Raw genomic sequence first — 14,858 nt, 5'->3', positions numbered from 1 at the left:
GTGCGCTTCACAGGCCACTGTGTTCTTAATATACCAGATAGATAATTAAAATACGAAACATGTTTCTGTAACAAATAAAAATTGTAAATGATTTATCACGCAGAATCATTTACATAATGATTATAATCGTCGCGTAAGTCGACAGCAAATAAAAGTTTTCTTTGATTTGTCCGCGTGTAGTTTCTGAATGCACCTGCTCCATATTTATGGCCGTTCCTCTGTAATCTATTACTCGTTTAAACTTTTTTATCCGTTTCTATTAATAAGCTATCGTTATTTTGTCGAAGTGATTGTTATCTATAAAAAGAACTGTCGAGCAAATTACTTTTATGTCGTTTAAGACGTTCATTTTTGCCAAAATATTAAATATATATTTTTACCATTTGTATACTTAGTCAAAAATAAAGGAGTATAAATCCATCTATTATTTGGCCAAGCTATCGATTTATATAATAGTTTTTGTTTATGGGTTAGGTTCAAATCTCAGCGAAACGTACGGCGTATATAGATTATAAAAGAATGAAATCCAAGTTCTATTGCTCTCGTGGACAAGTAAACTTTCTATTAAACTGTTTGTCCTAATTTTTCTACATATATCACAGCGGTTAAATCACGAAATATTGTCAATTGATATAAAACATAACTAATGAGGCATTATTTTCGTTCGAATTTTCATTTAAAGGAACTTATAACCGCAGTTATAGAGAGTAAAGGTTTATATTTAAAAGATATACCTTGAACTGTACAGGTACTTACGCGTTTATCGGATGAAACAAGAACTTGTAGCCAATTAGCAGTGTCTTTTCAACGACTTACGATTCGCCACTCTTCTTATCTATACAAATACTACTGTAATTTACTTTTAAAAATTTATTTATATATCATGTTATACAGATTCCGATAATTATTAGACTTTACATGAGGTGCTAATTATATACCCCATCTTTCTAGACATCTTATCATCATATGTAAATTTATTTATATTTTATTATTTGCAGTAAAAAACACAAGAAACCCTAGCAAAAAAATTATCAATCTAGCAAGCTTTTATCTGTAAGAAACATAATTTTTTATGATAAAAAGAGGCTGCATTTCTTTTATTCAATCATTTAATTCCACAGAAAAAACATTTCTAATACAATAGTCCACGTTATGGCCGCCTCTCCGCCCTCGCACGAAAATAACGGTATCGCGGCACACAAGCAATCTAGCTAAAGCTAGTCGTGCTATAAGCGTTAAGTTTCGTGTCTTCTGTGCTAACATTTACAATTAAAATATGGTTTTATAAGTGGTAATTGCCATATCATTAAAATGTAGGCAGATATTAAAATTGTTTCCAATATTAGAAAACACGCTTACTGAATAACAAAATTCAATGTTATATACAAACAAAAAACAAATAAAGTTTACCGCACGATGCGAATATGTGGAGCAATAGAATTTTATCACAATTGCTAATGTTCCTATTTTGAATCCATATCAAACGGAGGTGGGCGACCGCATCCGTTCACAACCTCATTCAGCCGACATATTTAAACATAAGAAAACATAGAGCTCTTTATAGCCATTTATTTTATTTTTATTGGTCCATATCTTAATTCGTATCTGAGGTCACAATCTCGTGATCGCTGTCAAATGTCATATTGTTTTGACAGCTCTTGAAACTAGAATTAGGCTCGAATGATGTTTTATACGGTCTGTGTTATGTCAAACATAAGAAAATTATCTTTAAGTGACGAGATTTGCTGTAATAAAAGTGCAAGTGTAACTTCACTTCGTCGAACGATAGTTTATGTTCTTCTTTAAAATGCTTATTTTACACAATAAACTTGCAAATCCAATGGCTCTAACACAAAACCGGTGTAATTTCTGTCAGAGCTTTAATATAAAATACTTCATTATTTTCTGTGTAGGATATTTGTTCATACTCCAGTCATCCCCAAACTACACCTATTATATATTACATTTTCACTTTCGCTCAGTATTAAGGTGGCTCATATACCAAATTGCATACCAAGACAAATTATTAATAAAACAAATACAAATCTCAGGCCAGGCCTCATTAAGGTTTATTATTATAAAGTTCCATTTCATATACTTTAATAATTCATGTATATACTGACACATTAATAAACATAAAATAAAACATTTGTATCGACACAGATTATCAACATATTGCAATATTTATTATCTGTGCTTCAGCGCCGACGTTTGCCAGCTCAATTAACATGTATTAATGCTAACGGATACTAGATAAGCTGGATTGCTCTATTGAAAAGATAAGTTAAATCGAACCCTTAACTCCGGAAAACCTCCAGTCAAGTTCTTATTGAATGTTAAATAGTTTTCTCAATTGCCATTTGCCGCGTTTGAAAGCTTTAGTAAAATGTCAGCTGTCAAGTATTAGCGTGGATATGTATTATTAATGTCAATCTTATTACCTATTACAACTAGGCGTTCTAATAACAAATCATGTATTAGTACTACATTTATTTGATAAATCATAATATTTAGGATTGAAATGAATTTAATTGTTAGTAATCAATTTTATATACTGTCAAGAAATAAATTGATAATTAAGTACTTTAGAAGCTTTATCTTGGACAACATAAAACTTATATCTGGTCGTCATTGTGTGAAACTATAATGAATAATTACCAAGATCGACACATAAAATAAATCACATTACGTTTAAATCGTACATACAATAATTCTATTAAAAGACAAATTTAAATGGTAACTATTAAATCTAGGAAGCCGGTCATAAAATGTAAAACGACCACAGCTAAGCATTTTTCCCCAGTTAATATCCTAGCTTTATAGCTCTCGTAGGTATCGTGTAATCGTTCCTATGTAAGTTATTTTAAACATATTAATATATTCTATTATTAAACACATTGTCAGCTACAAACTATAATAATCATATCAATAGAAATCTATAAAAAAACAATAAAAACAAAGTAATAACAATTAAACTTATAATAATTGACAGAAAAAGTGGGTCACCTGAGGGTCTTTGTTTTGACAACTAATATTTTATTTATTCACCTTGATTAAGAGCATGGATAGCTCCGAAGTATAAGTCTTTTATTGATTACAAAATAACTTATCCGTAAAAAAACTTATTCATAAAACTTTACAATAACTAAATTCCAAGCATCATTTGTTTCATATAATGTACTTGGAATTTAGTTATTGTAATGTCCACTAATCTAAGATACCCCCAATACATTACTTATGTGAACTTTTTCTTCAGGATACTACCAGCCGGCAGGTCCATTGATCAAAGAGAGCAGCGCAGATGCAGAGCGGGCGCTGACTCGGTACCACCCCACTCCTCACTACCACGCGCCACATCCACCTGTAAGTATTTACAAATATATTAAAGTTACAATGTTTCAAACTAATCATTATTTATTTATTTCTTAATCCTACATCTAACATATCCTATATATATTGACAAAAACCTATTATACTCAATAAATAGCCAAAGATGGAATGCAAAATACTACATATGTATATACGAAAAGATTTAAACTTTTACACTAGGATGGTCTTCACATAATCTTGTTATGTCTGGACTTTAAAAGAGACTGTGACCTTTGAGTTTGTTTCGGCGTTTTTCTCAGAGTATAAAAAATATGTTTGACGTGTAAAAGTGTTTGTAAAAACGTACTTACAGAAATAAATCATTTATCATTTAGGAAAAAGTCAATAAAAATTATTAAATACATTTAACTATGTAATACCTAATTCGGTTGTGTTGTGATGGTGTGAAAGTGGCTGTATGTATTGAGGGTAGTAAGTGGGGTGTGCTATGGGTATTTTTAATACTCCTTTTAAGCATGTTACGAGATAAAAATTAAAATAGTGGTCATTATATGTCCAGGATGCGCGATTTTGAAATTATTTTTATTTATTTTTCTTAAAGAATATAATTCCCTTGCATGAGAAAAACAATACCTATATACTTCTTCGTCAAAGGAATGATTTTAAGATCTTATGTACAGTGTAGTACAGTTACCTTATATACCGTAAGAATATCTTAATCCTGAAGTTTTACCAACATTTTGGGTTGAGACGGAAAAAAGTTATTTAAAATAAGTAGAATAGTAATAACAATTGAAATTACTCAAATAAACGTGAATAAAATTATTCCGCTGATAAACTTCATTTTACAATCGCGGACTGAATTCATTTGAAAATATTACGTTTTTAAATGTCTGCGCAATTTCCGCCTCGACCGTTTCCGGTTATTTGTAAGTGAAAATTTGAATTTAAAACTCACTCTATCTTGGTCAACTTAGAACCTTTTATTCCTATTATTTTCTAAGAGATTGGTAATTTTGAATATTCGAGCTCAGTTGGCTCGAACATGTTTTCATAGTTTTGTAACGTTTTATATTGATTGAGTCCTTCAAGAAAAGAGCATACCAATTCTTAAAAGGCTGCAACGCACTTGCGAGCCCTCTGGCATTGAGAGATTCAGATGAGCCTCCTGACCGTTTTCCCCCTGTTCTATAAAAAAATAATGTTGTTAGTCAAAGCAACCGTTTATAACTTTGCAAAAGAAACATTACATATTTCAATAAAGATAAGAATAAGATACCTGTAATAGATGTCAAATTCAAATTCATTTATTCATTAACGTAACACAATATACACTTACAAACGTCAATAAAGAAATACATATTAAATGCTTCTAATTTTACATTCACTGCCAGTTCTCAAATCAAGGGCGTAGAACGGACGAGAAGAACTGGCAATAAACTCTCCGCTACTCTTTTTAATCGCCAACTTTTTTGTTTTACAAACGTAAGGAGCTGCAACCATTACACCAAAGAAAATGATCTACCGAAATTGTAAAGCAATGTTGCATATTTTCCATTCCATATTCGTACCTACTCCAAACAATTTTTTTTTATTTTTCAGGTTCTCCAACAGTATGGTCCGTATTACCCGACCGATCTCTGCTATGGGCGGTATTACCGGCCGCCTGGACCTTACCACATGCCGCCCCCACAGCCCGACTCGCCGGTAAGATTTCTTAAATACTTTTTTTATGTAATAGGAGGCAAACGGGCAGGAGCCTCACCTGATGTTAAGTGATACCGCCGCCAATGAACACTCACATTGCCAGAAGACTCGCAAGTGCATTGCCGGCCTTTTAAGAATTGGTACGCTCTTTTCTTGAAGGACCCTAAGTCGAATTGGTTCGGAAATATTTCAGTGGGCCGCTGGTTCCACATGTGGTGGTGCGCGATCATCGTGTCGATAGGTTCCTAAAATAGAGCCTCTGTTTCATGTAATTTTTCTCGAAGAACCCTTTAGAAAAAACAATTCTAGTAAAATTACATAAAATAAATAAATAATATTGTTGAAACGTAACTTAAACTTCTCTTCCTCCGTTTGAGGGATTTGTGCGAAACTAAAAATGTTTATAATATCGCAGTATTTTTATTAGGTTATATCAAAATTTTATTTTTGCGGACGGAAGAGTTCTTACATTTTACTAATCAGCTATTCTATATTATTCCAGATGGTTGGTGTTAGTGAGCCCTATCCACCGCAGTATTACAGCTCACCGCCATGTTACCAACATTCACCTCAAAGGATACCATATGTTGGTTAGTACTTTATTTTATGCCTGAAATTCTGTTAAGAATTATTGCAAGCCGCTTTCCAATATGCTGTATATTGGAAGCAAATGATCAACTAGTTTATTTATTTAATTATATATATGTTAGCTAAACTATGACAAAAATACAAACACTTACATTATTTTCAGAGTATCGAGGATGCCCGTGCCCACTAAACGCGTGTCCAAAAAACGTCCTTATTGGGCCCGCTACTGGTAAAGCCCCGACCGGTGGCGGCCCAGATGTTCCCTCAACACTCGCGCCGCCCGGGGCCGCCTTCCGACCGAAGGTGCGGGCGGGCGCGCTTGACCCTGCAGACAAACATAGCAGCGGAAAGGTCAGTCGTGTTTTAGCAAATTAATTTTGTAGGCAAGATTTAAATAATTCTCTAGAGAGAACCCACACTGTGCCAACACTTAACATCTCTCGTCCTAGCTAATGACGAAATTTAAACTAACCGTCACAATATCACTGTTTTGTGGGTAGTATTACTAAAGCTATTCTATTCTCATATAAATGAAGTGATAATAGCAATAAATAATAACCTAACTGATTAAACCACTGCGTCGAAAAAAGAAAACTATTTATTTTCCATAACGAGATCACTATTCCCACGTTACCTTTAAACAAACTGATTGTAATTTAAATGTTAAATGATCAAAGAGATAATTAAGTGATTTATGGCTGGGACACGCTCGCCGCTAATGTGTTATAATTACGTACAGTTAATTGACATCTGCTCTTCTAATGTAAATGAGTATTTACATTGTATGTCTCTCAACCAAAGGATGTTGGCTATGTGTTTTTATATAGTAGCCCGTGACAATATCTTACAGATAATTGAAATCTATCTTCATATTTTCAGGACCCGCCCTTAGAGCCGGAGCCCCCGGAGCCTCCGACAGCAGCAGACGCGCCCCACCCGTGTTCGCTACCGGCCATGGGTGGGGCTTCGCCCAAAAGAGAGCTTTACGACGTACGAGATGGCCTACGGATTAATGGAGATTTACCAGGCCCGGAAGCACTTGGCCCACCGTCACCAGCGCGAGGATCCGCCGGCATATGCGCTCCGCAACCGCCCCCTATTGCGCCTAGAAGAGCTCGACTAGGAAAAGAAATGGCCAGGCGATCTCTAGCTGGAGACGACACCACTATACTTCTTACGCCACAGCCTTCATCTCATCAGGAAATGGATGACGACGTTCTCGCCATATCGCCGCCTATATCGGCACCTATAGACCTCTCATCATCTGACGAAAGATCCACCCCTCTCGTTGACGTCAAAAAAGAAAACGAAGGCCCCACCTATGCACCCTGCAGAAAACCCGATGCGCAAGCTCTGAGAGAACACAACTCTACCATGGCACTATCGGAATCTGCAGGCACGGATTCGGCTAAACCATCTAAAAGAAGGCATTCTAAATCCAAACTTGAAATCGAGATGAAAGACGTGCAATTAGAAGACGTTTGTAAAACAAATGGAATAGGAGAGCACGTTAAGTTGCAAAAGCGACGCAAAGTTTCGGGCGATCAAAGTGAACCTATTCGAATAGAAACGATAACAAAAGAACCAAAAAAGAGATTAAGTCAACATAAAAAGACACCTAAAACTCCAACAGAGAAGAAAGGCAATAAAAGAAAATCTGATTCCGTTTGCAATGAACCTAAAGCTAAGAAAATGCTTCTGGACCCTGCTTCGACTAATGACCAAAGACACCAAAATGTTGCTGCACCTAAAAATAAGTCCATAGAAGATAATTTGTGTCCTACACAAAAAACAAAAAGTGCTGAGGTTTTAGATAATCTGATTAAGAAAAATAGTGTTGAGGGATACAACTCTGAAAATGACATTAATCCTGCTGCGTTATTTTTGCCTACTAATCAAAATATAGCTCAAAGTACAAAGAAAACTTTAAATATAAACAACAATGTTGTTGAAAATAACACAACTATTAGTGGGGTGACTCCGGAAACTATAGCAGCGGTGAGCCAACTAATTGAGAAAAAGTTAGCCAGTAAAAACTCTTACAAACTAGAAAATATAGATTCAAAAATAACGCATAATATGCAATCAGTATTAAACAATAATGCCTCAACCGACGTCCTTCTAAACTTCAAAGAAGATAAGAAGAACCGAGTGCTTGCAAACGTTGAAAAATGTGGGGATAAAAGTGTTAGTGTAAAAGACATTTGCGGACTTTCGAAAGTAAAAAGCGAGAGTGTAACAGCCAATAAAATTAAATGTGAAAATTATACCAAAACACTGAAAGCGTTGAAATCGCAAAAGTGTAAATTCGTTACCCAAACCCCAGAAACCGAACTGGACAAGTTTATATGTGATAGCAGTTGTGAATCTCAAAGTGTAAAGAAGGAAGGTCTGGAACTAATAACCGACATTTCCTTAATCGACGGCGGAGAAGATAAATCGGATGAAATATCGACCTCCATCGATAGTGATCTCAAACGGAAAGCTGTGGAGAATGTAGTGAAACTATTAGTGTCGAAGCGTCAAGCCCAAATAGAGGAAGCAGAGAAAGAGGACAAAGACATAGATGAGGAAAAGATAAAACGGTGTAAATTCGGGAACGGTGAGAAGAAGAGTGTGGAAAAGGTTGCCAAGTTATTAGTGTCTAAAAAGACTGTCATTAAAACGGACGAGGCTGCTCTAGTGATCGAAGATGCCTGTTCTTCACCCGTGCCGGGGCTGAAGAGACGCGCTAGGCGAAGGCGCAGTGTGGGCCGGAGGGTTAGAAGAGTTGCCCCTCCTCTTGACCCTCCAGATTTCAAGCCCCGGCCGCCCCCAAGGTGGAGCAATGGATGGAATTGGGATGGAGATTACTTTTTCTCGAAAGTCTACCTCAATGTAAGTTTTTTAATTTTAATTGTTGGAATACACATCTTAGGATATTTAACCCACTAAATACATAATCGGGACGGGACTACTTTAGTGTTTTCTATACGTTTTCAAAAATAATAAGGTTAAATTGTACCTTATAAAATATAATATATTTGATATATTTTTTCATTTATAATTAGGACAAAAACACAAAAATAGACTTATAATGATATTAAATGGAGCCGTCCTTATAATAGCACAAGTGAATTAATAGCTGATAAACCCTACCTTAAGCTATAACTGTTCCACTAATCTAAATTCCGATTAAGGCCATAGATTACAGATTACATTTCGTTTTTCAGAATGACTCGCGCCTAGACCGCACAGCGCGTTGTTGGTCACGTATGACCCACGCCAGTGGAGACCGCGTGGCGCGGGGTGACTGTGTCTTGCTGCGAGCTTCGCAGGCTCGCGCCCAACCCTTTGTCGCCAGAGTCGCTAGTCTGTGGGAAAACCCTGACGATGGTAAGATTCCTTCAGTCTTGCATTCCGTTATATTGACACCAAAAAAGGAACTATTCAGCTGATAACTAGATTAGCCTAGTAATAACACGACGTCTTTCGGTTTCCATCAAAAGGATTTGACAAGGTTGTTGTTAAGGTAACTGCGACATAACATGCGTAAGCGAAGAAAGTCCCGTAAAACTATGCATTGGTTTAGTGTATAATATTCTTTTTACTCTATAACTTGCAATGGATTATATATGTATCACTATTGATACTAGTATTATAAGCTGACTTAAATTGGGATAATACTATTTTTTAGAGCAAATACCATTTTGGGTAAATGGTAACACTTTCCACACTCACTCCTTCTAATGTTCTTTGATTTTGGTTTGGTGCTTTATGGCGTTTGTGGTGTAGGGCATATTGAAACCCCTTTTGTGTGTCTGTTTGAGGCAATTGTTTGTTGACGCGACGCAAGACGGATTATAAACCTTTACCACGAACTAGAGTTCCTAAATTAGAGACCTAAGCTCAATTCAAAATGATAATTATTCTTTTTTTTTTTTAGGAGAAATGATGGTATCTCTTGTGTGGTACTATCGACCCGAACACACAGACCGCGGCCGATTGCCCGCTGACGCCCCGGACGAAGTGTTCGCCTCGCGACACAGGGACGCCAACTCCGTCGCCTGTATTGAAGACAAATGCTATGTACTCACCTTTAACGAGTACTGCCGGTACGTTCTTTAGAGTATAAGTTTTTATATTAATAAAAGGAATTTAGAAAATTGCTGCGATTTCATTCAGAACTCAAATTTGTACCCTAAGTCAGTTATATCCCATATAACTGATTCAAATCTAAAGATAAAACATTTAGATTCCCAGAAACTTATTGATAAACATATGGATTATATATTTACGAAATATCAGTACATGCGTTTGGAAGCCTAAATACTCGTAGATATATATATACACTATATGGTATAATTCAAAGATTTCCTATTCAAAAAATATCACTAACAGCTCAAACTAACAACTTTATTTCGGTAAAAAATATTATTGAGCTCAATTTGGTTGGATAAATTCACGTTGCAGACGTGGACCAAAGATAGAATATAAATAACGGTTTGTCATGTAAGATCATACACAAAAATTGTAATGTAAATTTTTGATATTATTTCCCGCCTTTGTGCACCTTTGTGAGCATGTCAGAAAAAATACCTGTAGCACTACTAAACGTTAATTTAAAGAAAATATTATATATTTCTACAGCTTGTCCTAATTTATCATTTGTCACTTTCAGCTATAGAAAACGGCTAAAAGCGGCTGAGGAGGGTATAAGAATCACTCCCTCTATCGTACCTCCCTTCCCAGCCAGTGAGGTGACGCCTGCCATAGCCCCCACGGACACCAAACTCCCTCCTTCCGTGTCCCCCGAGCTGGTACTCTTCTGTCGGAAGGTATACGATTTCAGAACCAAGAAAATACACGTCCCTAATAAATGAAACCTTGGATCCGAGCAACTGGATTCAAATTGACGGCCGAGGGACCGATCCCAACATTATCAGTACAAACTTTTCTTTAGTAGCGTGTGTGTGGTACGTTGCTTTTAATGTCGTAGAGGTTGATTTATTGATTTAATTTGCTAATCCTTATTCGATAATAATGTTGATAAATGATGCCTTTTATAAAAAAATAAGTAGAGTTAAGTGAAGGATGAATAATTATTGTGAATAGAACCTTTCGCTTGTGACATGACTGTGCCCGATTTCTTACTTCCGTAGACTAAATGTATGTGTGGAATAATTAAGTACATTAAAGCATTTACGTTACTTTCGTCACTTTGTAAGAGTTAATTTTACGTATAGGCGTGGGCACGGAAACTTCGAATAACAACTATTGTAAGTAGTAGTGCTCTGAGTCCTGAAGCGATTCATTTGGTTGTACTTACGCTCTAAACTTGTGTCAAAAATTCTGGATGTTCGCACAAAATTGTTAATGTAATGTTTAGGTATATAACATAGACCCTTATGCGAAATCCTTTAGCGATTGACCCCAAAATACCTCAGCTTTATTCCATTATCAGTTTAGATCGCTTAAAATCTGTATGTCATGTAGTTACTAGATTATAAGAAAGACCCAGTAAACATCACATGTAACATCTCATGCGAATTCATCTAAATTTAACATCTCTTCATATCTGATATTTGGGCCGATTTGGAAGCGCACGCGCCACAAAATGACTTTGTATTGATGAAGGAACTATGTATATCAGGAAAATCTAAAAAGTGTACACATAAAAAGCAATCAGGAACACAAAAAGCTATTTGATCCCTTCTTTATTGGAATAATATTATGTACATAGAAAAATTCCATAAAAATTATCAAATTGTACAAAATGCGTGCACGTACAAATCGCCCTGTTGGAACGAATTTGGCCATTTAATTTTTTGTAGTCTGTTTAAAAATTTACAAACAATGGTAGTTACTATCAAAAAAATCTTGGAGTTTTTGGGTTTATTTTAATGTTACGCATATTTAATGAACTATATGATCAATTATAATTACAATCAAATTAAATCACTTATATGCGAACAAATATACCATTTATCATCTATTAACGGGACTAGAATGAGATGCCGCCATGACAGTTTTGTAAAAGGAAGAGTCACTTTGAAATATCAATTTCAATGTCGTGGTTAGAGTTTCGGTCAAAGATGTTTGTGGTATATTCATTCGTGTCTTTTATATTTATTTTATTAATAGCGGAGCAAAATAATTTGAAATCCTCAATTTTGTGCTTTCGAGGATTATTTTAACTTAATCAAGACTGATTTTGCAAATGGTCATTTTAGACGATTTTATCAGTTCATCACATCAATTGACAAATCAGTGGTTAATTGTAAAAAAAAAAACAAATGGGAACATTGTAACATATTTTAATAATTAGAGATAGTTTAAACACGTGTTGAGTGGAGAGACGCACGATCTCTTAGAGGTACCGACCCCAAACCGAAAACAAATTGGTACTTGCCGTGTTTGGGAAAAATACTTTTGGGTCCGTTCAGACCGCGGTTCAATAAAATGTAATATACCTTTTTATCAATAAGTACCATCAAATCAAAATAAAAAGTTTTTGGAAGTCAAAAAACGATCATGACACTTGCATGATTTTTTTTAAGGTTATTAAAATTCGGTAGTACTAGAAAATCCATCCAATTTTTCTAACGGAGACACTCAATGCGGTCTGAACTGACCTTTAATTTATCAATAAACTGTTAGATTTTTGAAATTCTAATGTCTTATGCGTTGTATCATGTATTTCGGTGGTGATTTGTAGAACATAAAATTTTCTATAAGTATGTTATTACTCCCGTGTATTAAGGGCATTTATGTAGATGTCCCGGTGCCTAAGTTCTAATTTTATGTACAAGAACTATGTATTATAGAATTGAGCTGAAATTGTTTGTTTTATTAGTTGCACGTAAATAATTAGACAAGTGTATCAATATGTAATACGTGGAGTACTCGATATTGAGTCTTTAAGTACCTTTCATTATTTTATTTCGTCAATAGAAGGGAAATACCAGTTTTGATGGAGGTCAATGCACATATAATAATGTAAAATGGAAGGTGCCGGGACACCAAAAGTATGTTAAATCATGGAGATATCTCATTTTATACGTTTCTCCAAATTTCGTTGGCTCTTTTTGTTTTGTATATATTTATGTGAGAGCGTGTTTTTCAATCGTTTATGCCGAATATTGTAAAGGAATTTCTGGTGGTAGACCTAATTCTTGGGAACGATTGAAAATCAAGCTTTAGTGATACTGATTCTTTAACTATCCAATGAGGTTATATAAGTTAGAATATAATGGCTGTAGCCATAGACATAAAAATATAAATTTCGTTTAAACAACAGAAAATAGTCCACTTGAAAAAAGGCGTCTAAATTTTATAAGCCCATTCCGAGGACACCAATTTTATGCTGTAATTAAATTGTCGACACATCTATAGCCACAACACAGTCATAAAAAAATCTATCAATCTAATTGCACAATTTGAACTAAAGTACTTATCTGTCCCTTTTCATCACAGTGTAAACATTATTTGACAGAAAGAGATGCAATCAGAATGATTCCGTTTTTTACGTATAAGATTATTTAACATAACCTCATTGGTGTCTATTCCAAAGCTTAAGTTTTCTTATTCTTTGCTTGATGCCAAAAATTTTGCTGCAAACTTATCTATATTGTCAATATACCAGTCTCTTTTCGATTTAGGCTAAAATTTTAAATCATTAGGATATGCATATATTTAATGTTCGAGTAATGACCAATAGGTTGGATTTCCAAAAACACAAATATACATTCAATTATACTAAGCGTTGTTAATTACCATTTTAAAGCTATAATTGTAAAACGCTGGTAAAAAGTTCTTTATTTCTAAGGGAGAAAGGTTCATTATTGTGCACCCTGAAATCAAATATATAATTCAAGTGCCAAAAAGAGTGTCGAATGTTGATTGAACTCCAGACGTCCTGTATATGCATATTCTTCTGATACTACTCATTATTAGTTAATTTTAGAGTAAATTCCATACTAGAGAATAGTGTAAGTGACCTCTCCCTTGCTTGTAGGTGGATTGTTTTAAATGTTACCTGGTATTCAGCAATTGCAAAACTCTATAGTCAATAATGATTTTTAGATTTAGGTGTATTCATAAGGAAATACCTTGTTTTATTATTTATTTGTTCAATGAAAATTATATAGGTATATTTTTATTATTGTAACCTACATAGTTACGTTGGCTGTAATTTAATATTGATGTAAAATTAATATATGTATTTTTATTTGAACTCTCGTTTTATTTTTCATACTAGCCGTTTCGCGCCCGCTTTGCTGGACGAATTAAAATAAATTTTATGTTTAATTATTTTTCATATTTTTATTATTCTTCTTTTTAACTTCCCGCTAAGAAAATTGAAATATTTCGAAAATCGAGTTTTTAACAGATGTTGACGTTTAGAGGTTCTAGGAAGCCTCCCCGAATGTTTCCGCGGTGAAGTCCGTATGGATAAATTTTCATAAAAGTAAAACAGCAATAAAAAAATGAAGGAACGTTGGAATTTAATAAATAAATAGCCATAAACCATCTAGTTTCATGTCGATACGAGTACACATACAGTGGTTTAGGCGTGATTGAGCCTCAAACGAAGACCATTTTCATTATATATATATGGATTTACGAGAAATTATTACCCTTTACCATTCATACATATTATCCATAGAGGACTCCAGGATATGATGATTATTCATAATTATAACAGTTAATGCATAAGGAAACCAAAAATAGATAAAACATTGCAATATTTTACGTATTTTTCATTGGAACTGGTTTGGACTGGAAGCCAAGGGTTTGCAATATCAAGAATGTTATAAAAGTATTAACAATGATAGCGAAGCAAGGTTTTTGTATGAGAAAACATTTTATAGTAGTTAAACTTAGGTATACTGCTTAGGGTAACTGCTTCGTCGCTGGCGAGAATTATATTTCCGGGACAAAACACCTTGGATGTAACAATTAACACTCGTATAACCTCATATGTCCGTCCTTCCACAAATAAGCGTATAAGCACATTTGGCCACGCTCGCTATCAGGAACTAGCGTACTCGAAGAATTTCTGAATCGATTTAACTTGAAAAGAGCACCAGTTCCTAAAAGGTAGATAACACACTCGCAAACCTGCAAGCACTTTGGGTGTCGATGGACGGCTGTGCTTTTTGTTTATTTATGAATACGTATACTAAAAAATATATGTAGTATTACGGTTGTTTATCCTGTCCATTGGAGAGGGAGATGCGCTCAGCTACCAC

General features: G+C 34.7%; 1 protein-coding gene across 1 annotated transcript in view; it reads left to right on the top strand.

Moving 5' to 3' along the window:
- LOC125051686 overlaps positions 1-12,157 on the top strand; it is a 162,389-nt gene extending 150,232 nt beyond the window's left edge. The window contains exons 5-12 of the mRNA XM_047652187.1: positions 3,257-3,363; positions 4,933-5,037; positions 5,540-5,627; positions 5,789-5,976; positions 6,505-8,502; positions 8,838-9,000; positions 9,551-9,719; positions 10,286-12,157. Coding sequence (XP_047508143.1) covers positions 3,257-3,363; positions 4,933-5,037; positions 5,540-5,627; positions 5,789-5,976; positions 6,505-8,502; positions 8,838-9,000; positions 9,551-9,719; positions 10,286-10,487 — 3,020 coding nt within the window. The 3' untranslated portion in view covers positions 10,488-12,157. The remainder of the gene's footprint in view (positions 1-3,256; positions 3,364-4,932; positions 5,038-5,539; positions 5,628-5,788; positions 5,977-6,504; positions 8,503-8,837; positions 9,001-9,550; positions 9,720-10,285) is intronic.
- Positions 12,158-14,858: the final 2,701 nt, after the last annotated feature.

The sequence above is a fragment of the Pieris napi genome, chromosome 8, assembly GCF_905475465.1.
Source record: "Pieris napi chromosome 8, ilPieNapi1.2, whole genome shotgun sequence".
NCBI lineage: Eukaryota > Metazoa > Arthropoda > Insecta > Lepidoptera > Pieridae > Pieris > Pieris napi.
The sequence above is the reverse complement of the archived record's forward strand: the minus strand, read 5'-3'. Positions and strand labels throughout refer to the sequence as shown.